Raw genomic sequence first — 21,757 nt, 5'->3', positions numbered from 1 at the left:
AAACTCAGTCACCAGCTTCTGCAGTTTCACACATGAATCAGCCACCAGCGCTGTGTCATCAGTGAACAACAACTGACTCACTTCCCAAGCTCTCTCATCCCCAACAGACTTCATACTTGCCCCTCTTTCCAAAACTCTTGCATTTACCTCCCTAACAACCCCATCCATAAACAAATTAAACAACCATGGAGACATCACACACCCCTGCCGCAAACCTACATTCACTGAGAACCAATCACTTTCCTCTCTTCCTACACGTACACATGCCTTACATCCTCGATAAAAACTTTTCACTGCTTCTAACAACTTTCCTCCCACACCATATATTCTTAATACCTTCCACAGAGCATCTCTATCAACTCTATCATATGCCTTCTCCAGATCCATAAATGCTACATACAAATCCATTTGCTTTTCTAAGTATTTCTCACATACATTCTTCAAAGCAAACACCTGATCCACACATCCTCTACCACTTCTGAAACCACACTGCTCTTCCCCAATCTGATGCTCTGTACATGCCTTCACCCTCTCAATTAATACCCTCCCATATAATTTACCAGGAATACTCAACAAACTTATACCTCTGTAATTTGAGCACTCACTCTTATCCCCTTTGCCTTTGTACAATGGCACTATGCACGCATTCCGCCAATCCTCAGGCACCTCACCATGAGTCATACATACATTAAATAACCTTACCAAGCAGTCAACAATACAGTCACCCCCTTTTTTAATAAATTCCACTGCAATACCATCCAAACCTGCTGCCTTGCCGGCTTTCATCTTCCGCAAAGCTTTCACTACCTCTTCTCTGTTTACCAAATCATTTTCCCTAACCCTCTCACTTTGCACACCACCTCGACCAAAACACCCTATATCTGCCACTCTATCATCAAACACATTCAACAAACCTTCAAAATACTCACTCCATCTCCTTCTCACATCACCACTACTTGTTATCACCTCCCCATTTGCGCCCTTCACTGAAGTTCCCATTTGCTCCCTTGTCTTACGCACTTTATTTACCTCCTTCCAGAACATCTTTTTATTCTCCCTAAAATTTAATGATACTCTCTCACCCCATCTCTCATTTGCCCTTTTTTTCACCTCTTGCACCTTTCTCTTGACCTCCTGTCTCTTTCTTTTATACTTTTTATACTTTTAGACTTTCCAAGAGAAAAATATATATGGCACAGGTTCAGTGGGAGGAGGTGGGGGCCGAAGATTACATGCAGAATCATCCAAAGCTGAATCTGAGGAAACTAAGGTATCAAGGAAAGTAGCATAATTAGCTGCTGTCGATTTATCGGCTCAAAGGGGGAAACATTCCATTACAGAAGTTCCTAGAGGTTCTTCGTTTAAGAACTGGAAAGATTTGTCACTTCAAATCAGCACATTTTATAAAGTAATGCCTAACTTTATGAAGTACAGTGTTTCAGTAATTCTGAGTAGCAATGCAGCAATCATTGGATTCAAAAGGGAGGAGTTTCATGGCAGGTACACTCTATTCCTGATGTGATAGGCATCAAATCATGAGTATTCCAACTATAAATAGGGTGAACGACATAGTAGGTGGGATGTAGGATTCAAAAATAGTTAACATACCTCTATCAAGCCTTGTGAGGAAAGATTGACCAAGAGGATATATGTGTCGGAGGTGGAGGGAACAAGGAGAAGAGGGAGACCAAATTGGAGGTGGAAAGATGGAGTGAAAAAGATTTTGTGTGATCGGGGCCTGAACATGCAGGAGGGTGAAAGGAGGGCAAGGAATAGAGTGAATTGGAGCGATGTGGTATACCGGGGTTGACGTGCTGTCAGTGGATTGAATCAAGGCATGTGAAGCGTCTGGGGTAAACCATGGAAAGCTGTGTAGGTATGTATATTTGCGTGTGTGGACGTATGTATATACATGTGTATGGGGGGGGGTTGGGCCATTTCTTTCGTCTGTTTCCTTGCGCTACCTCGCAAACGCGGGAGACAGCGACAAAGTATAATAAAAAATAAAATAACCTCTATCATGCATTTAGCACATGACAAACCAGCCAGTAAAGCAATACCTATCCCACGGAAATTCAGCAGAAAAGCCATGCATTTCAAGGGGGGATAAAGGGTGGATGTGTCCACACAGTCCAGAAAAAAGAATGAGATCATGAGCAAAACATCTTAATTAAAGGAAGTAATGTATTTATAGTAAGAGGGTTCAAAGTGTAAAAAGTCCTAAAAGTGTTTGTGACAGTTGGGAACTTGTGTTGGCTGTTTAATTATCTGTTCCAATTCTAACCAATCCTTGTGGAGAACATTAAGCTCTCCAGCATGAGGAGCTTAGTATCTGGATGTGAAGAGAAAAACGTCATGGCAGGAATTCAAAAGGGTGCGTTGCACTGGGAGGTATATATGATACATGAAAGCAAGGGTACAAAGAGTAGAGAAATTTGGAGCAAGCTGGCATCAAGATCCATGAAGTAAGCAATGAGTTTTTGTATCAAAGTAGGTATAAACACCACCCTTGAAGAGGAAATGATGGTAGTAAATAAAGTTTGAGGTCTAATAACATAAAGGAAAACACTCCTGGGGAGTTGGGTTTCAGAGATAATGATCAGGTGAGAAAGTGAACAGATGGTGTTCTACAGAGCTAAGTTTAGATCTGAGATTACTAGCACCAGAGAATCTTATTGAAAATAGTCACGATTTTCATGAAAATGGATGGAAGACCGGGAATGTAAAGGGTTCCTTGAGTAGTGTTGTCAAGTGTAGTGCTTGAGTTTGAGAGGCCAGCAATCCATGAATAAGTGAGGCAGAGAGAGCAAAACCAACCTAGGTAAGAAAGGGGGACAGGTAAGAGACAGCAGCGTTGGCTCACTGCATCACTATCACTATTCTTTCTGTCAACCAAGCAGTAATACCTTCCTCAACAAAGGATATTGTTACTAGAAGGTGCCCCTGCATCTTTGCATTAAGCTAGTTCTGGTGTTCCATTATATCCACAATATAAATGAAATCTTGAGGCCATCTGTTGCAACTCAAGTACACTCTTTTCTATCTGATCTATTATATGGCAGTCTTTGATGAATTTCACTTTCCTCCAGCAGGCAGCTAAACTGTCTGTGGTTGGAACCTTTAGCTCATGAAAATTCATGGCTCTAATAACCACATCCATAACATTATTGATCAACTGGCTTTTACTACACATCATTTGTTGGTGCAAAACATGAGGAAAATTACAAAATTGGTGATTTGGAATAACTTCAAAACTTTTCCATTTAATTTTACGCCAAATTTCAGCTCCCTTCCATAACTTGAGGTGCTCTGTCTGAGTCAAGCTCAAGCCTAGGACCACATTGAAGGAGTGGTGACAAGGACACCAGTTCTAGGCCAATACAGAAATTGATAAGCACATTAGATCTCATATCAACCAGTTCTTTGGCAAAATTTTGACGACAAGGAACCTCATATGTTATCCGCAAAAACGGACCCCCACTACTCAAAATTTATCCATGATCATGACCAGTCTACACTTAATCTGTTAACAGCTTCCACCCAACTGTTCAAGAGTTATCAACAGCTGTTGTCTTTCATAAAAATCAATTTTATAAACTCTAAGTGCATATTTTCATCACCACAAACAAAAACTACAACCTGTGCTACATGTTACAATTGTACTTTCATCAATGGCAAAAGAAAAAGCAATGCAGGACTTAACTTCATTGTGGAATTCACTGTTCAGGTTCTAACATACATCACTGATTCTCACTGTAACTGTGTTTCTTCTGAAGCTTATATTTACAAAAACTTGCCAAACATTTCGACAGCATAAACCTACAGTCTTTAGCATGTACTTTTTCCAACTGGCCCCTGCTAAAAACAGCTTCAGTGACAGTCATTTCAAGGGCAATCATGTTTCTTACCTTGACTGCAGCCATACTTAATAATTTAGATGCCTGTGCAAAATTTGCCGGCTGATTCTTCAATATTCAATTAAGAAACTTTGTTTTCATGTGACTTTCCAGTCTTATTCTTTTCAAACTGCCTGCCTCACCTAAGTAGCAACATGATCATAATATTGAACCTTACAAGAAAAATTCTCGCTTGAGTCCATCCCCGTTTCCCCTTTATGAAAGTCCATTTGGAGGGGAGGATTACCAGCCTCCAACTCTTAGTAACCTTCTCTTGCATGCAAGATATATAGGTAGTGATCTCTGTCACCTATATACAACATTAACCAGATGGCCTTGATTAAGGCATTCAATGGCCTGTGACATCTCAGCTAAAAGAAAAAGATATTGCTAAAACTTACTTCTAACCCATATCCATACATAAAATACATGGCAAAGGCACACAGACTGAGAAAATCAGGAATATCTTTTGGTCAGAGGGTAATACAGTATATGCAAAAGCATGATATGAGTTCAGTAAAGATTTTCAAGGTAGTTTGCCACATCATCTCTTCTGTAACTTTCTTCTCATTCTCCTGGAGTGGACTGGCAATATTCAGTCTTACTGCTGATTTATTTTCATATATCTATCACATATACTGCCTCTGCTCACAATCTCCCACACATTCTCTGTACTGTCTTGCCTTCACTTTGATATGCTCTTTCCATTTACTTTCCCCAATCTTTACTACAGTATCTCTCATCCATTACTTCAATATACCCATAATACGTTAATACAATACCCTTTACTATAAGAAAACCTTTCCATTTCATTTATACCATAAGTTTCATTACCTTTCAGTAGCTTATGAACTTCCCTCTCAAACATAAGCTGACCCTGTATGGCTGACTGTACAGAGATGCACTGTTATGCCCATCATTCTTCCCTAAACCCAAATAATTTTCCTTATATCAACTTCTTCCATACAAAATCCATTTATATATAACTTCATGTCTTAAATAAATGTATACAAATTCTTAATGTATTTTCCTTATGAATTTAAAATTTATCAAGTGTAAAGATAACACATTACTTGTCAATTAATGTATCTTAACTCTGAAACTTGTGCTTCAACCTTTGTGCATAACCTTCAAACATGTCATATTTTCTTTTTTAAGTAACACAAATTCTTCAACTGCTTTAGCAAAGCATTATCAGAAACAGAATATCACAGCCTCATTTGAAAAGTCATTCTATAGCTGTCATTTACACTGCATTAAAACCAGAGCCTGCAATTCACAGCCAAGTCCTAACACACCATTACACTGACTGCTACATATGCCGTTTCAATCTACTGCACCCCTTGTACACCAAGGTGATCCAATTCAATCCCACATACATCTCTCAGCATCCTGAACATTCAGGCTCCGATACCCAAATAACTCCTTCATTCCAGCTTTCTATCTCCTTCCTGGTCTCCCCCTCCCAACCCATTTGCAACAAATACACAAACTCAACTATTATCTACAACAATGATATATATGAAACTCTATTAAAAGGTAAGATAATGAACACTGATTTTTCTAAAGCATGTGACAAAGTAAATTACTGGGTTTTTCAAAGAAAATGGCAAGGACAAAATATTAAAGGCAAATTAGGAAAATGCATCAAATAGTTTTTAATTAACCAAAAATTCAAAGTAGTGGCAAATGGAATCGTGTCTGAAACAGAGAATGTCCTTTTGGAAGTGACATAAGGAATGGCATTAACTTCAATACTATTTGTAATAATGATCTCAGGCATTAATTAGTATTAAGTAACAATGATAGGGTAAGAAGATGGTGTGATACGAAGAGCAGCATGGTTAAGAGAGCTAAAAAGAATGAACTAGGAAATGTTTCAAAAAAGGATACATGTGTTAAAGGTGGAAGGGACAAGGAGAAGGAGACCAAAATGGTGATGAAAAGATGGAGTGAATAAGATTTTAAGCAAACATGCAGGAAGGTAAATGGGATGCCTAAGATAGAGTGAATCGGAGTAATGTGGCATAGAGGTGGAGAAGTGCTGTCATTGGACTGAACTAGGGCATATGAAGCAACTGACAAAGAAAAATTAACAGAGAGGTGAGAAAAGTATAGCCAGGAGTTTTACAAGGATACAAGAATGAATATGATAACAGGATCAGAAGACAAAGAACTGCAAAAAGACTAGAACATAGTCTACAAATGAGCAGAAAAGAACCTCAGGGCATTCAACGAAAAAAATTTCAGTAACAAAATTATGGACTGATTAACTATACATCAATATCTCTCTAGAAAGGGCCAACAAGAATCAAATATCTAGTAGGACTTTCATAAATGAGAAACTTGGATTCAAGGACCACATCAATAAGCCAAGTTCTGAGTGCAAAATAAGAAACAGAGATAATGATGATAATGTTTAAAGCAAATATAAGAATAAAAACTGCTTACTGCTGCAGTTTCAGGGCATCAGTCAAACAAATAGAAATAAACAAGCAGAAACATTTTACTAGACAAATGAGTATATGACCTATCTTGAGAGGTTAAAGGAATTCAAACTTTTCAGCCTAAAAAGATGGAAAAATACAAGATAGATATGCATGGCAGCAAACAGAAGGCATCAGAAATAAACCTAAAATAGTCTAAGAAAGGGAGATATAAAATTATCAGGTTTGGAGCATATCAAAAAGAACTCTGACAAAATTATACCAAATCCAGCAAATCGGTTGGAAAAATTATTCACTGCAATACCAGTAACAATAAAAAAAAGAACTAAGCAATTACAGAAACAAAGACAACTACACATATGGTTGAGATCAATCCCTACTTAAGCTTGGATCAACAACTACGTAGATAAGGTGCATGGTAGCAGAAACAGAATTATTCAACAAGCATAACATGCAATAAGTGCAACACACCAGCCCTCCAACTCTGGTAGCTTCACATTACAGGTACTCATAGGCCAGTAATCCCCATGCTCCTTCCACATTCAAAGTCACACAGTAATTTCTCCTGAACCAGATTCATTATACCACATTCACCTTTTTGGGAATTAATTTGCATAACTACAGCCCCTATCCCCAACACTGCACTGAAAAAGAACAGGGCTATCTAACTCTGATAGAGAATTGCTGATCAGGTGCAATGAAACTTTGTGGGTAGTGATTAAAATCTAGGTTTCAAATTGCATTTCAAGTGTGTGTGAAAAAGAAGTGCTTGTTTTCATTACAACATGCTCAACGTGGTATAAGGTTGTATGAATGAAGTCAGAGGCTTTGTGAACTTGCTACAACCCACATCAAAAATGGGAACAGTATTAAAGATAATATTAGGAAAGGTAGTCATAAACTGGATCAACAATATTCAGTGCTATTTAAAGTATCTTGTTGCACACAACTAAAACTGAAAGGCTATTTCAAAGGATTGTGAAGATATTGTGGATTTCTCTTTTTTTTTTTAGTCAAAATAAAAAATTCAAAATACAAAAGATAGATGGACTGTCATCCTAAGAGGAATATACATGGTCCACACTGTAGTTGATACACAACAGTATCAAAGAAAGGCAGCAACATGTGTGAATCTTTTGGGTATATTAACAAAACCAATATCTATAAAGGTGATACAGTACTACTACAAATTTTTGCCAATAAAAATGTCATTCATGAGCCTCATACAACATTTCAATAATTCTTCATAAAATAAATACTTTATTCTTCAGTGATATGTTATATATGAATCATCAAATTTTAGCAAGCAGAAAGCTATATCACATAATAATAACTTTACTAATATATATATATTTTTTCATACATGCTTGCCACTTCCCGCATGAGCGAGGTAGCATCAAGAATAACAATCAGTATATATATATATATATATATATATATATATATATATATATAAGTACAAAATTGAATAACGGTATTTGCATAATCAGAGGCTCAATACTTATTCAAATATAGGAAGTAAATTATAAGATTTAAATAACAATGTACACTAACTACACAATGCATGTAAATGCAAACTTTTTGTATCACGTGTTATTAAAAATACTGTAATTATCTATGGTATGTGGACCAACACTGTATAAAAACAAACTTAATTAATAATTACAGCCATCCTGAGCACAGGAGAGAGAAGCAACCAGTATAAATGTAAAAAGGGAGCCACACATTTTTGTAGCAATTAGCATATGAGGGTTTAAAAGCAGGGTAAAGTAACCATATGGCCAAAAATGGCCATATTTCAGCCATTTTCCATTATCCTTAACATGATTAAAAAAGAGACAAGAAAACAAATCAAAATAATATTGTTGGCCTCATGGACTAGGTGCCACAATCCTTAATACTATAAACTGCCGAAATAAAACAGAAGTTGTACATAACTGCATATTGAATCACTATCTGGAACTGTCACAGGACATACACAGTATCTTTCAGAAATACATCAATACACCATGATTTCCAAATACAGAATTTTTTACCTGAAATCTGTTCTTATGCAAACCTTATAAATTATCTTAATATTACTGAATGTGAAAAATATATAACTACATTTTGAAAGACTTTGCAAATAATGCAGCAATTGCTTGAGTCTTATTGCCATTCTGTCGTCTAAGTTCATCAATAGCATCTGTCCTAGTAAATCCTATTTGTATAATTTCCTGGACATCAGATTCCGAAAAATTATCTTGTGTAGTTATACCATCACTAGCTGGAACACTGGACATAGGTTCTGCTGTGGGAGGTGATGGTGCACTAAAACTTGTTGATTCTTGCAGCCGAGCTGTTGAGTAAATATAGGTAAAGTTTTACATCAATACTGCCTAATTCATATACATATTTGGCCTGATTCTTTTCTGGAGATAGAGGAGAAAGTCTATAATTCCCCTACGTCTTACATGTCATAAATAGCAATTATCAAGAACAGGAGGCTCTATCCATAGGAAGGGAGCAATATTCCATATCATAGGACAAGTGATGTCATCATGGTTGTTCAACACAGTTGTTTTACTACATATATATGAAAGCAAGTGAGTGGATGTATGCAAAAGAGGCCAAAGTTTGTTTGTTTCTGACGTGACCTCATTAAGACTGAAATGATTATACCTTTTTTATGCTTGATCACCATTTCCCACATTAGCAAGGTAGCACCAGGAACAGACAAAGAAAGGGCACATCCACTTACTTACATTCTCTAGCTGTCAAGTCTAATGCACAAAAACCACAGCTCCCTTTCCAAAATCAGGCCTCACAGAACTTTCCATGGTTTACCCCAAACAAGGGAAACCACCAAAATGTCTGTAGGACCCAGTTGTGGACAGGGGGACTGTGATTTTGGTGTACTGCACATGAAAGCTAGAGAATGGATGGCAACAAATGCAGCTTTTCTTTATATTTGCTCACATCCAATTTCATACAAAGCAATAAATACAAAAGGATAAGCCAGAAAAAAATGTCCTTACTATTTCCAGAAGATGAGGCTCTTCCAGTATTCTCCTTTGCACTGGCTGCTAGTGCTTCAGCCAGAGCACGATCTTCAGACTCCTTGGCTGCCCTTTCAGACTGTCGACGAGCCTCTTCTTCAGTTAATGGAGTCAGACGAGCACACTCGGGTAATTCACTTTCGCCCAAAAAGTCGGTGCTTGTCCCAGTAGTTCCAATGTGTAGTTTATTGTTCTTCAAGTCAATGCACATCTATGAGATACAAGGAGTACATTGTGTTATACTACTGAATCAATGGACTGCCATCTTTCCTCTCACAGAGAAAAAACATCACACACAAAAAAAAAGCACAGAAGCATAACATGATGCTCACAAATAATAAATATATTCAAGGTAACTGGCAGATGTCAGACATCAAGTATGAACTGGAGGGTAAAGGTTAAATAAAGTAAGAGTATTACATATGCAAATATAAAATTAAGCTAATATGTGAAGACCCATGACATTTGCTTGGGTCTCCACTTATTCATTCATATAATTTTTCTGGGAGATCCAAATTCACTGTGCACTAGTTTGCAAAAAACTCCTTCAGAATTCCTTCTGTCAAGGTAAAATCTGGTGTGCCGTATTCTAAAGTTAGATTTCTCATGTCGGGGTTTGATAATTATGATTCTGATTTTTATTCCATTTGTAGACTTAAAGCTACTGATAAATATATTCCAATGGTTATCCAGCAGACTTACGAACTTGGTGTCTTAAATGGTATTTTGGTATGCCTACAGTTGGTAACTAGAGTAACAGAAAAATCTCATGCATGACATCCCCTCTCTACCCATATCAAATCTTGTATATAAAAAAAAACATGAAATACCTTATTCACACAAAGCCCTACCTAGCTGACCTAAGATGTAAAAGAGGAACAAGCAGTCCACTAAACTGAAGCTACCAGAACATGTTTATGTATCTTTACATTCATAAACAATGAACTTCTGAACCCTTCCATTGTGATGTTGATTACATGGGGTTTCATGGTAGAATGGAAAATATGGTTATGTCCAACGTGTTTAAGTTATCAAATGGTTAAATTGTTATGTTCTGATACAAAACAGAGGGACACAAATGATTCTTAGAGAAATAAGGAGAAACTGTATTTCAGCATGTATATTCAACTAGGTTACTGCTTCTCCATTCTGAAATGCTGCAAAGGTTCAAAGCAAGAGAGGAACTAAGTGCAGGACAAGAAAGAGAACAAATATGGAAGAATGTGGGAGGATTTTAATTTTTGAAGCATGTTAAGCAGAATCATCAGCATAGGAATAAATAAGGTTGCAGTAAAAGACATCATTTATTGGGAGAAGAAATAGAATAGGTGACAGAACTCTGTGGAACAAGTGATAAGAAAAGAGGAACAGTCTCTCCATTAATGAGAACTGCAATGGAAATCTGAAAGAGAACAAAAAGGGAAGAGAAAGAAGTAGAACCAAAGAAAGGGACTTTAAAAAGCAAGGACCTATGTCACATCCTGTCAAATTCTCTGGAGATGTTTTGGGCTACGTGAAATTTCATTAAATCCTATAGAACGAAGGGCCAGAGATGAGTCACATCAATAGAGCTAGCACTGCAAAATCCACACTAGTGATCAGTGAGAAGGGAATGGGATTCTACATATGTGTTTGAGAAGGTGAGAGTTTAGGAGTGTTTCAAAGAGCAATGGGGTGATATTTGGAGGGATTAGAGCAGTCTCAATTCTTGGGGATGGGCTGCACCAAGGTATGCTTCCAAGGGCAAGGAAAAGTTTGAATTTTCAGAAAAAGGCAAAAAAGGCGAGCAAGGATCAGAACCAGCTCTGAGGTAAACTCCTTTACGATTAAAGGAGGTATCCCATCTGTGTCATACAGCTTGTCTACCTGGAGCAGGGAGAGTACCTCAAAGGAGAATATAGGAGAAGGAAAAAGTTCAGAAGGAGACTGAGCAGAGAATTAGAATCGAAATCAACCATAGTCAAATCGGAGGAAATTATGGTACCAAAAAAGGCAGCTTTATCAATAAGAGAGTGAGATAGTTTGAAAAATGAGGAAAGACTGAATTACAAGGGTCATTGGAGACATTTACTGACCAAAAAGATTTGTCAGTATGCAAAGTCAAATCAGCAAACTTTCTTTTTATGATGGTGTGCTAGACTTTATGAAGAACAGCTTGCAGTGATTCTGAGCATAAATGAAAGAGGAGCAGGTTTCAGGGAAAGGAGAGAGTATCATGGCCTGGTATGCTTTGCAACCAAACCATGACCGGTGAGAAAGGTTTAGCAGAAACTGGACTGTAGAACTCCATCCCAGCCAAAGTAACCATTACTGTCTTCAGCACAACATAAGGCATCCCAGCAAGAAGAACAAAATCAGTCTGTGTGGAGCTTGGTGATAGCACACTCTGGCTTTGTGCATTATACCTGAAAGGCAGTGTTGATGTTTGCATACGAGGCTGCTGTTCATCTGTTCCTGATGTTCCCCCACTCAGACAAGAGAAGCAACTGTGGGAAAAAACATACTTTGTATTCATGTACCCCTTCCTCTTACAATCATTTCCAAATTAAAGGAATTATCCCACTGACTATTTTGCAGAAACCCAACAGTAACTAAGACATCTAAACTTAGCAAAATCTCATCATCAACCATTGCCTCTTTAGTAGAACCTACTGTCAACCAGAGCACTTTTAGACGAGCCAACCATTAACATCTATCAACCAGAACCCTTTTACAAAAAGCCAACCATCAACCACAGCCTCTTTAGTAGCGTATACTTGCAACCACGACTCTTCTAAACAAGCCAACCATCAACCACAATCTTTTCTAGGAGGGCCTATTATAAATCACTGCTTCTTCACTATGCTGCTGTGTTTCCTGGATATCTTAGAAAATTTAGCTTCTTCAAAAAACTGTTACCACTGGAATCCTTTACTGAAAAGTGTTTTCATTACCTAAAATAAAAAAAGAACTAGATATACTGCAGTCTTTCTACCATGCTTATTAGGCAACATCACCCTTAAATCAAAGCATCAAACTGAAGTCATAATGTAAAATAAATATACGCCTCCACAATAAAATCTGTTTGCAACAAAAACAATTGGAGTTAACTAAAAGTAGAACACCAACTTCATACAACGTACTTGATGTCTCTTTAACATGTCTAATCCCAGTAACATATCCATTGGCTGTTCTTCCAGTATACTGAAAGAGGAAGCTAGGAAGTTACTCTCAATTTGAATCTGCCCCATATGAACACGACCAATAATCTTCTGTGTGCCAACACCCTTAGCGATGCCTGCCCATCGGGTGTCTACCAGCCGCATTATGTTGCACCTCTCAGCACATGACTGTGACATGATGGTGGTCTGTGCACCTGAAATGAATAATCAACAACTGTATGACAAAAAATGAAATATGGAAAACTAAGAAAATACCAAAGGCTCAGGTCAGCCTGCACTGCTCATCTTACCCATTAGGGTAGGCAGCCATATTAGGTGTCAGATCAGCATAAAATGAATAAGCATCATTAAGGACCATCCATGGGGCATTTCTGGAAGCTTTTGGTTAAAACAACACATTGATTTCTGAGGAGACTGTTATGTACAAGATTACAGACACCAGGTGAGCTAACAAAGGGGAAATGATGACCAATTTTAACAATTTCATCAGTACTGCAATTTCATACATTACAAAACAGAAAGACCACTGGATTCTATATCAATGTGATCTAGCTATCTATCTGCATCTCTGATGCCCATTCCCTCCAGGAACTCCCATCAAGGGAGTAGCTATGGCAAAAGAGCCTCCACTTACCCCTTTCTTACATGCCTCCCTCACATATATCATCCTATGTATCCTATGTATACTCCTATGTATACTTGATGAAAGCCGGCAAGGCAGCAGGTTTGGATGGTATTGCAGTGGAATTTATTAAAAAAAGGGGGTGTCTGTATTATTGACTGGTTGGTAAGGTTATTTAATGTATGTATGACTCATGGTGAGGTGCCTGAGGATTGGCGGAATGCGTGCATAGTGCTATTGTACAAAGGCAAAGGGGATAAGAATGAGTGCTCAAATTACAGAGGTATAAGTTTGTTGAGTATTCCTGGTAAATTATATGGGAGGGTATTGATTGAGAGGGTGAAGGCATGTACAGAGCATCAGATTGGAGAAGAGCAGTGTGGTTTCAGAAGTGGTAGAGGATGTGTGGATCAGGTGTTTGCTTTGAAGAATGTATGTGAGAAATACTTAGAAAAGCAAATGGATTTGTATGTAGCATTTATGGATCTGGAGAAGGCATATGATAGAGTTGATAGAGATGCTCTGTGGAAGGTATTAAGAATATATGGTGTGGGAGACAAGTTGTTAGAAGCAGTGAAAAGTTTTTATCGAGGATGTAAGGCATGTGTACGTGTAGGAAGAGAGGAAAGTGATTGGTTCTCAGTGAATGTAGGTTTGCGGCAGGGGTGTGTGATGTCTCCATGGTTGTTTAATTTGTTTATGGATGGGGTTGTTAGGGAGGTGAATGCAAGAGTTTTAGAAAGAGGGGCAAGTATGAAGTCTGTTGGGGATGAGAGAGCTTGGGAAGTGAGTCAGTTGTTGTTCGCTGATGATACAGCGCTGGTGGCTGATTCATGTGAGAAACTGCAGAAGCTGGTGACTGAGTTTGGTATAAAGTGTGTGAAAGAAGAAAGTTAAGAGTAAATGTGAATAAGAGCAAGGTTATTAGGTACAGTAGGGTTGAGGGTCAAGTCAATTGGGAGGTAAGTTTGCATGGAGAAAAACTGGAGGAAGTAAAGTGTTTTAGATATCTGGGAGTGGATCTGGCAGCGGATGGAACCATGGAAGCGGAAGTGGATCATAGGGTGGGGGAGGGGGCGAAAATCCTGGGAGCCTTGAAGAATAAGTGGAAGTCGAGAACATTATCTCGGAAAGCAAAAATGGGTATGTTTGAAGGAATAGTGGTTCCAACAATGTTGTATGGTTGCGAGGCGTGGGCTATGGATAGAGATGTGCGCAGGAGGATGGATGTGCTGGAAATGAGATGTTTGAGGACAATGTGTGGTGTGAGGTGGTTTGATCGAGTAAGTAACGTAAGGGTAAGAGAGATGTGTGGAAATAAAAAGAGCTTGGTTGAGAGAGCAGAAGAGGGTGTTTTGAAGTGGTTTGGGCGCATGGAGAGAATGAGTGAGGAAAGATTGACCAAGAGGATATATGTGTCGGAGGTGGAGGGAATGAGGAGAAGTGGGAGACCAAATTGGAGGTGGAAAGATGGAGTGAAAAAGATTTTGTGAGATCGGGGCCTGAACATGCAGGAGGGTGAAAGGAGGGCAAGGAATAGAGTGAATTGGATCGATGTGGTATACCGGGGTTGACGTGCTGTCAGTGGATTGAATCAGGGCATGTGAAGCGTCTGGGGTAAACCATGGAAAGCTGTGTAGGTATGCATATTTGCGTGTGTGGACGTATGTATATACATGTGTATGGGGGTGGGTTGGGCCATTTCTTTCATCTGTTTCCTTGCACTACCTCGCAAACGCGGGAGACAGCGGCAAAAAAAAAAAAAAAAAAAAAGTATACTTCACCCATTTCTCTCCCTCTAGTACTCTTCCACTCTATTTCCCTATGTCACAAGTGGTCTTTCGTTAATCATACTATCATACACTCTCCCTGGAAACTCCCCATCTTCCATTCTCTATACACACCCAAAACACCTGAAAGTATTATATTTCACCAACTTTACCATTCCCCAAATAATTCCCTTTGTAGTCCCTGTCTTCTCAAATCTCTCATACACCCCTCATTATGCTCTTCATTCCATCTAGTCATCCCACATGCTCCACTCAAATAACTTATATTCACAACTTAGACTCAACATGGTCATTTATAACAATCATATGACCATATCAAATTGACTTATTTTTGTTCTCTCTTCCCTAAATCCTAACTCATTTCTTGTTCATTTCTAGTCCATAATGGGCATACTGTATTATGTGTACAAAGTGTAGGAAAATTAGAAAATGGTATATATGAGACAACAAATAACCTAGAATTGAATAGGAAATCAATGTAATAAGAATAACATTAAGAAAAATCAAACATCCATTGTTTTTGTTATTAGATTTGCCAAGTTTATGTATGGCATGGGCCCCTCTTTTGACAGCCCTTTCTTTATCACACACATACTCAAGTAGAATGTGCAAGAATGAATAAGGATCTCTAAATCTGTTTACTTTTCTTGTACATTTAATAATTATGCACAGTAAACTGATCTGTAAATCAAATATGTATCTCACATTCCTTTACCAACATTATCCTTGAACTGTCCAACCTATGCATGATTCACACTCACTTCTCAGAAAGAATCATTTGGTGTTTGTTTCAGGTGCTTATATTCTTTTGGTCCAAAACACCTGAGAGATGATTCATCTCTTATTTTTGGTGATGAAGGACTATGATTCCAAATGACTGTCTTGGGGAATGAGGCATACACAAAGAGAAGGGAGAGACAGTACTGCAAATGGAAGGATAGTGTAAATAAGATTTTAATTGCTTGGGGCCTGAAGATGCAAGAGGGAGAAAGGAAAACACAAGCACTAGACAAAATGACCTGGAGCAATGATGTATAGAGGGGGGTAGCCTCTTGTCAGTGGACTGAACCAGGGTATACAAAGCAGCAAGGAGAAACCACAGAAGGTCTGTGGGGCCTAGTTGTGGAAGGGAGGCTATGGTTTAGTGCATTTACACATGACAGATACAGAATGGATGTGAGCGAATCAGGATTTTCTTCATCTGTTCCTGGCACTACTTTGGTAACACAGGAAATGGCTTACAAGTATGAAAGAAAGAGATAAATAACAGAAATCTGATATTTTTTAAAAAATGTTGCTATAGCAAATCTTTGGCATCATTCTAAGAAACTTAACCCTAATTCCTAAATGTCATTATAGGAAAAGGTTTCTCTACATGACATTATATGAAGGCCTCCTGTATTTCCTCTTTTCTTAAACCCACTACCAAATCTCACTCATCTCCACCAAGAAATGATGAGACACTCTATCTGCTCACCCTTGAGCCTTAGAAAAACATTTCCTGCTTATACAATCATCATGAACCAAACCACAATAAAACATCATTCTTTCTACTCTCCTCTGTTACAAAAATAGGTCATAACAACTACTCATACATGTATTTCCATGCAAAACTTACATGGTACATTTAACAAAACTAAATTAAAAAGAAACTACATATGCTCATATGCAGAAACAGATCTTTATCATACAAAAGGATACAAAATGCCAACAGGTATCTGATTTTGGAGAACACTTGCATTGCCAAATCTGAATATGAAAGATTACCCGATGTGCACTTAAGATATGATGGTACCCATAGCAGAGATACACCAGCCTCCTACAAGACGCTTCTTTATGTTATCAAAAGTTATTTTACCAAACAAACCTGAGTCAATGAAAGCCTTGACATCATGACCATTGACTTTACAGTTTATGTAGAGCATGTGCACAGTGCCAAAACTTTCAGGATTATATTCCATCGCTGCCTCCATGTTGGCATTGATATTCTGTAAAAAGAGAAAGAAATCTTTGAAGAATCCTAATAAGCACTACATTATATTGTCATCAAGACAATATGTGTTAGGCATCATGATGCAAAAATATAGACAACCCTTCTCTTCCAAGCTTATTCGCCATACCCAGAGTTAGCAAGGTGGTGCCAGGAACAGACGAAGAAAAGGCCTCATTCACTCATAACCATTCCCTAGCGTCATGTGCAATATACCAAAATGGCAACCTCTGTCCATAACCAGGATCCACAGACCTTTCCTGGCTGCTTCATATGCCCAGCATGTCATCCCATCAACCACATTGCTCCAATTCACCCTGTCCCATGTATGCCTTTCATCTGCCTTCACGTTCAGGCCCTGAGCACTCATAATTCATTCTACTCCGTCCTTCTATCTTCAGTTTGGTCTCCCCCTTCTCCTTTTCTCCTCCACTTTTGATGCATGTATCCTCTCTGTCAACCTCTCCTCACTCATTCTCTCCATATGTCTAAACCATTTCAAGCACACTCTCTGCAGCTCTCTCAACCACAGTGTTCTTATTACCACACCTTTCTCTAACTCTTTTACTTCACATTGAATCAAACCATCTCACACATGTTTCCTCAAAAATTTCATTTCTAACACATCCATCCTTCTCATCATCCACCTCCCCTGCCATTACCATTTCAAATTCCCTCTTCATTCTTCATCATGGGACTGGCTGTTAACTTTCTGCTATTTAGATTATCATTGTTTCTAACTATAAATGCAATCCCAACAGTGCTGCATGGATGTAAGGCATGGGCCCTTGATGATAAAGTGAAGATGAGGGCAGATGTGTTGAAAAAGAAATCTCTGAGGAAAATATGTGACCAAAGGGGTTGAACCACAAAAGATTTTATAGAGTAAGAGAGAAATGTGAAAGCAAGAGGAGTATGAAAGAGAGATCTGAAAGGATGTGCTGAAATGGTTTGGGCATACAGAAAACAGAGAAGAGGCTGCCTAAGAGGATGTACATGTCAGAAGTGGAGGGAATAAGGGGGAAACCAAGGAGGTGGAAAGATGAAATTACTCCAACCAAAGTACTCCAAAGTACTCCAACCCTGAACATGCAGGAGGGTGTGAGGCATGCATTTGTCAGAGAACAGGGATAATGTGCTATCCATAAGCCAGACCAGGGTATATGAAACAGTCACCACAGAAAATTTTTTTGGATATGGCTGTGGATTTATTAAAAAAGGGGGTGACTGTATTGTTGACTGGTTGGTAAGGTTATTTAATGTATGTATGACTCATGGTGAGGTGCCTGAGGATTGGCGGAATGCGTGCATAGTGCCATTGTACAAAGGCAAAGGGGATAAGAGTGAGTGCTCAAATTACAGAGGTATAAGTTTGTTGAGTATTCCTGGTAAATTATATGGGAGGGTATTGATTGAGAGGGTGAAGGCATGTACAGAGCATCAGATTGGGGAAGAGCAGTGTGGTTTCAGAAGTGGTAGAGGATGTGTGGATCAGGTGTTTGCTTTGAAGAATGTATGTGAGAAATACTTAGAAAAGCAAATGGATTTGTATGTAGCATTTATGGATCTGGAGAAGGCATATGATAGAGTTGATAGAGATGCTCTGTGGAAGGTATTAAGAATATATGGTGTGGGAGGAAAGTTGTTAGAAGCAGTGAAAAGTTTTTATCGAGGATGTAAAGCATGTGTACGTGTAGGAAGAGAGGAAAGTGATTGGTTCTCAGTGAATGTAGGTTTGCGGCAGGGGTGTGTGATGTCTCCATGGTTGTTTAATTTGTTTATGGATGGGGTTGTTAGGGAGGTAAATGCAAGAGTTTTGGAAAGAGGGGCAAGTATGAAGTCTGTTGGGGATGAGAGAGCTTGGGAAGTGAGTCAGTTGTTGTTCGCTGATGATACAGCGCTGGTGGCTGATTCATGCGAGAAACTGCAGAAGCTGGTGACTGAGTTTGGAAAAGTGTGTGGAAGAAGAAAGTTAAGAGTAAATGTGAATAAGAGCAAGGTTATTAGGTACAGTAGGGTTGAGGGTCAAGTCAATTGGGAGGTGAGTTTGAATGGAGAAAAACTGGAGGAAGTGAAGTGTTTTAGATATCTGGGAGTGGATCTGGCAGCGGATGGAACCATGGAAGCGGAAGTGGATCATAGGGTGGGGGAGGAGGCAAAAATCCTGGGGGGCCTTGAAGAATGTGTGGAAGTCGAGAACATTATCTCGGAAAGCAAAAATGGGTATGTTTGAAGGAATAGTGGTTCCAACAATGTTGTATGGTTGCGAGGCGTGGGCTATGGATAGAGTTGTGCGCAGGAGGATGGATGTGCTGGAAATGAGATGTTTGAGGACAATGTGTGGTGTGAGGTGGTTTGATCGAGTGAGTAACGTAAGGGTAAGAGAGATGTGTGGAAATAAAAAGAGCTTGGTTGAGAGAGCAGAAGAGGGTGTTTTGAAGTGGTTTGGGCACATGGAGAGAATGAGTGAGGAAAGATTGACCAAGAGGATATATGTGTCAGAGGTGGAGGGAACAAGGAGAAGAGGGAGACCAAATTGGAGGTGGAAAGATGGAGTGAAAAAGATTTTGTGTGATCGGGGCCTGAACATGCAGGAGGGTGAAAGGAGGGCAAGGAATAGAGTGAATTGGAGCGGTGTGGTATACCGGGGTTGACGTGCTGTCAGTGGATTGAAGCAGGGCATGTGAAGCGTCTGGGGTAAACCATGGAAAGCTGTGTAGGTATGTATATTTGCGTGTGTGGACGTATGTATATACATGTGTATGGGGGGGGTTGGGCCATTTCTTTCGTCTGTTTCCTTGCGCTACCTCGCAAACGCGGGAGACAGCGACAAAGTATAATAATAAAAAAAAAAAATGGCTGTGGATGGGGGTCTCTGGTTTCAGTGCATTATACATGATAGCTAAACAATGGATGTGTGAAAATGAGTATATTCTTTGTCTGTTCCTCGTCCAACCTCACCACACAGACAACAAACAAGTTTGAACAAAAATGTTGTTTCCGTCAATCATCCACAGATATCACTAGTTGCCTAACACCTCAGCTGGAAAAAAAACCACGCATCTCAATCACACACAGATCATCAAAGAGAGTGCACACACATCACCTTGGTGTGATATTAGATCTACACACCCACTAATGCAGTCATCTTAGAATAAGACATAAATCCTGTTCTATTACAGTTCATATTTCTGGTAAAAATACAATTACTTTTTCATTTTCTTTATGAAAATGAAATTCTGCCAGCATAAATCATGTGGAAATATATTAATAATACACAAAATGTATAAAAATATGTATAGCATATACAACTACAAAAAACATAAGTGTAATTAATTATGAGTTTTGAGAATGAAAGCAAGCCCAGAACTAACCCATAACCATCATATACTTTCATGGATAAAGAGTAGTCATGCTGCCAACTCAGGCCCATCCCTTGTGTACACCATAATTTCACATAATAATCATTATGTTCTTACTTCCTGCTGAATCTCATTAGCAATGAGTCGCTGTGCCTCCATGTCAAAAGGGTCAGCTGTCAGGAGCCTAATTCTTTGTTGTTCCCGTTCTCGTCGAATCTCTTGTTGTTCACGAAGTACAGTTGCAAACTTTTCTGAGAAAAAAATCATCCAAAGATGAAGACAATTCCATAAGAAACTAAAAATTAAAAAGCAAATTGTGATGAAGATGAGGATATGAGCAAAAAAGTAAAGAACTGTTATTCTATTCAGCAAAAGTAGCTCCAAGATGGTTCTAGCCCTGCATCCTTACTAGACAGAGTCAAAAGCAGTCAGACTTACCAAGTCTACCAGGCTAATTTCAAAACTTCACCTGCTTGCCCTATGACACACTGTTAGTTCACTTTTCCTCTTCTATAGGTATTACTTTGGTTTTTGCTCATGAAAGCCAGTTACTAGTGTGCCACCACTACTAGCTAGACATTGCAATAATCACCAAGCTTTTAAATCACATGATTACTGTGTGGCAGTAGGCAACTCAATGGTGGGCCATTTTGATAACTTTCTTTCCTTTCACCATAAAGCTTTGAAACCCTCTACTATCTCATGTCTTTCCCAATAAATATGACCCGGCACATTTTAAGGACAGGTTTTTCACTTTCCTCAAAATTTGTAAATACTTTCCCTCATCCCTTCTTTTTTCCTCTCATTAACCTTGCTATATTTCAATTAAGGTTCAGCCTTGGTGTGGACTTATGTCTGTGACTGGAGCCTCTAACTTATGTTATCCTCAGGCATTTCATTTTGAACATGCCCATCTTTCTTTCTCTTGTGTTCAAGGCCCCAAACTTACATCCATACAACACTGTCAAGATTATACCCTCAAACATACACAGCTTTGCCAGACCTCTCATTCCACACACTCACTTAAGCCCCCAGGTACCTAAAGCACTCACTGCGCTTCCTCTAGGTTCACCTAGTTCAAACTTATGCCATTTCCTCTCCCTGATACACCTGATTTCCTTACTTTTGTTCACATTTACTCTAAACTTTTGCCTTTCACAAACTTCAGAACTCTTACTAATTTCTGAGGTTTCTTTCTTGAGTATGTCCTGGAGCAATGGCATCTACAAACAGCAACTAATTCACCTTCTATGTTCCCCTATACAGCATACTATAGACCCATCCCTAGGTCTAAGGCCCTTACATTTACTTCCATTTCCACCCCATACATAATTAGATTACACAACCACAATGAAATCACAAATCACTGATGCACTGTCATCTTAACTGGGAACAACTCACCTTCTTCAATCCAACTCACACAAATGCTTTGCTCTCACAGCAAAAGCTTA

The 21,757-nt window shown here is 38.8% G+C and overlaps 1 protein-coding gene across 7 annotated transcripts in view; it reads right to left on the bottom strand.

The window, feature by feature from the left end:
• Window positions 1-3,690: 3,690 nt before the first annotated feature.
• rngo (DNA damage inducible 1 homolog rngo) overlaps window positions 3,691-21,757 on the bottom strand; it is a 53,517-nt gene continuing 35,450 nt past the window's right edge. For 3 of the 7 annotated variants that reach the window (XM_071679970.1, XM_071679971.1, XM_071679975.1), the window contains 5 exons: window positions 20,424-20,557; window positions 16,822-16,942; window positions 12,504-12,736; window positions 9,361-9,592; window positions 7,472-8,681 (listed from right to left, as the gene is read on the bottom strand). In XM_071679970.1, the coding sequence (XP_071536071.1) occupies window positions 8,446-8,681; window positions 9,361-9,592; window positions 12,504-12,736; window positions 16,822-16,942; window positions 20,424-20,557 (956 nt within the window). In that variant the 3' untranslated portion in view covers window positions 7,472-8,445. Of the gene's footprint in view, window positions 8,682-9,360; window positions 9,593-12,503; window positions 12,737-16,821; window positions 16,943-20,423; window positions 20,558-21,757 lie in introns of all 7 variants that reach the window. The other 4 variants (XM_071679974.1, XM_071679973.1, XM_071679972.1 and 1 more) reach the window with 2 other exon arrangements.

The sequence above is a fragment of the Panulirus ornatus genome, chromosome 30 (genome assembly GCF_036320965.1).
Source record: "Panulirus ornatus isolate Po-2019 chromosome 30, ASM3632096v1, whole genome shotgun sequence".
NCBI classification, from domain to species: Eukaryota; Metazoa; Arthropoda; class Malacostraca; order Decapoda; family Palinuridae; genus Panulirus; species Panulirus ornatus.
This window is presented reverse-complemented; position numbering and strand designations above follow the sequence as displayed.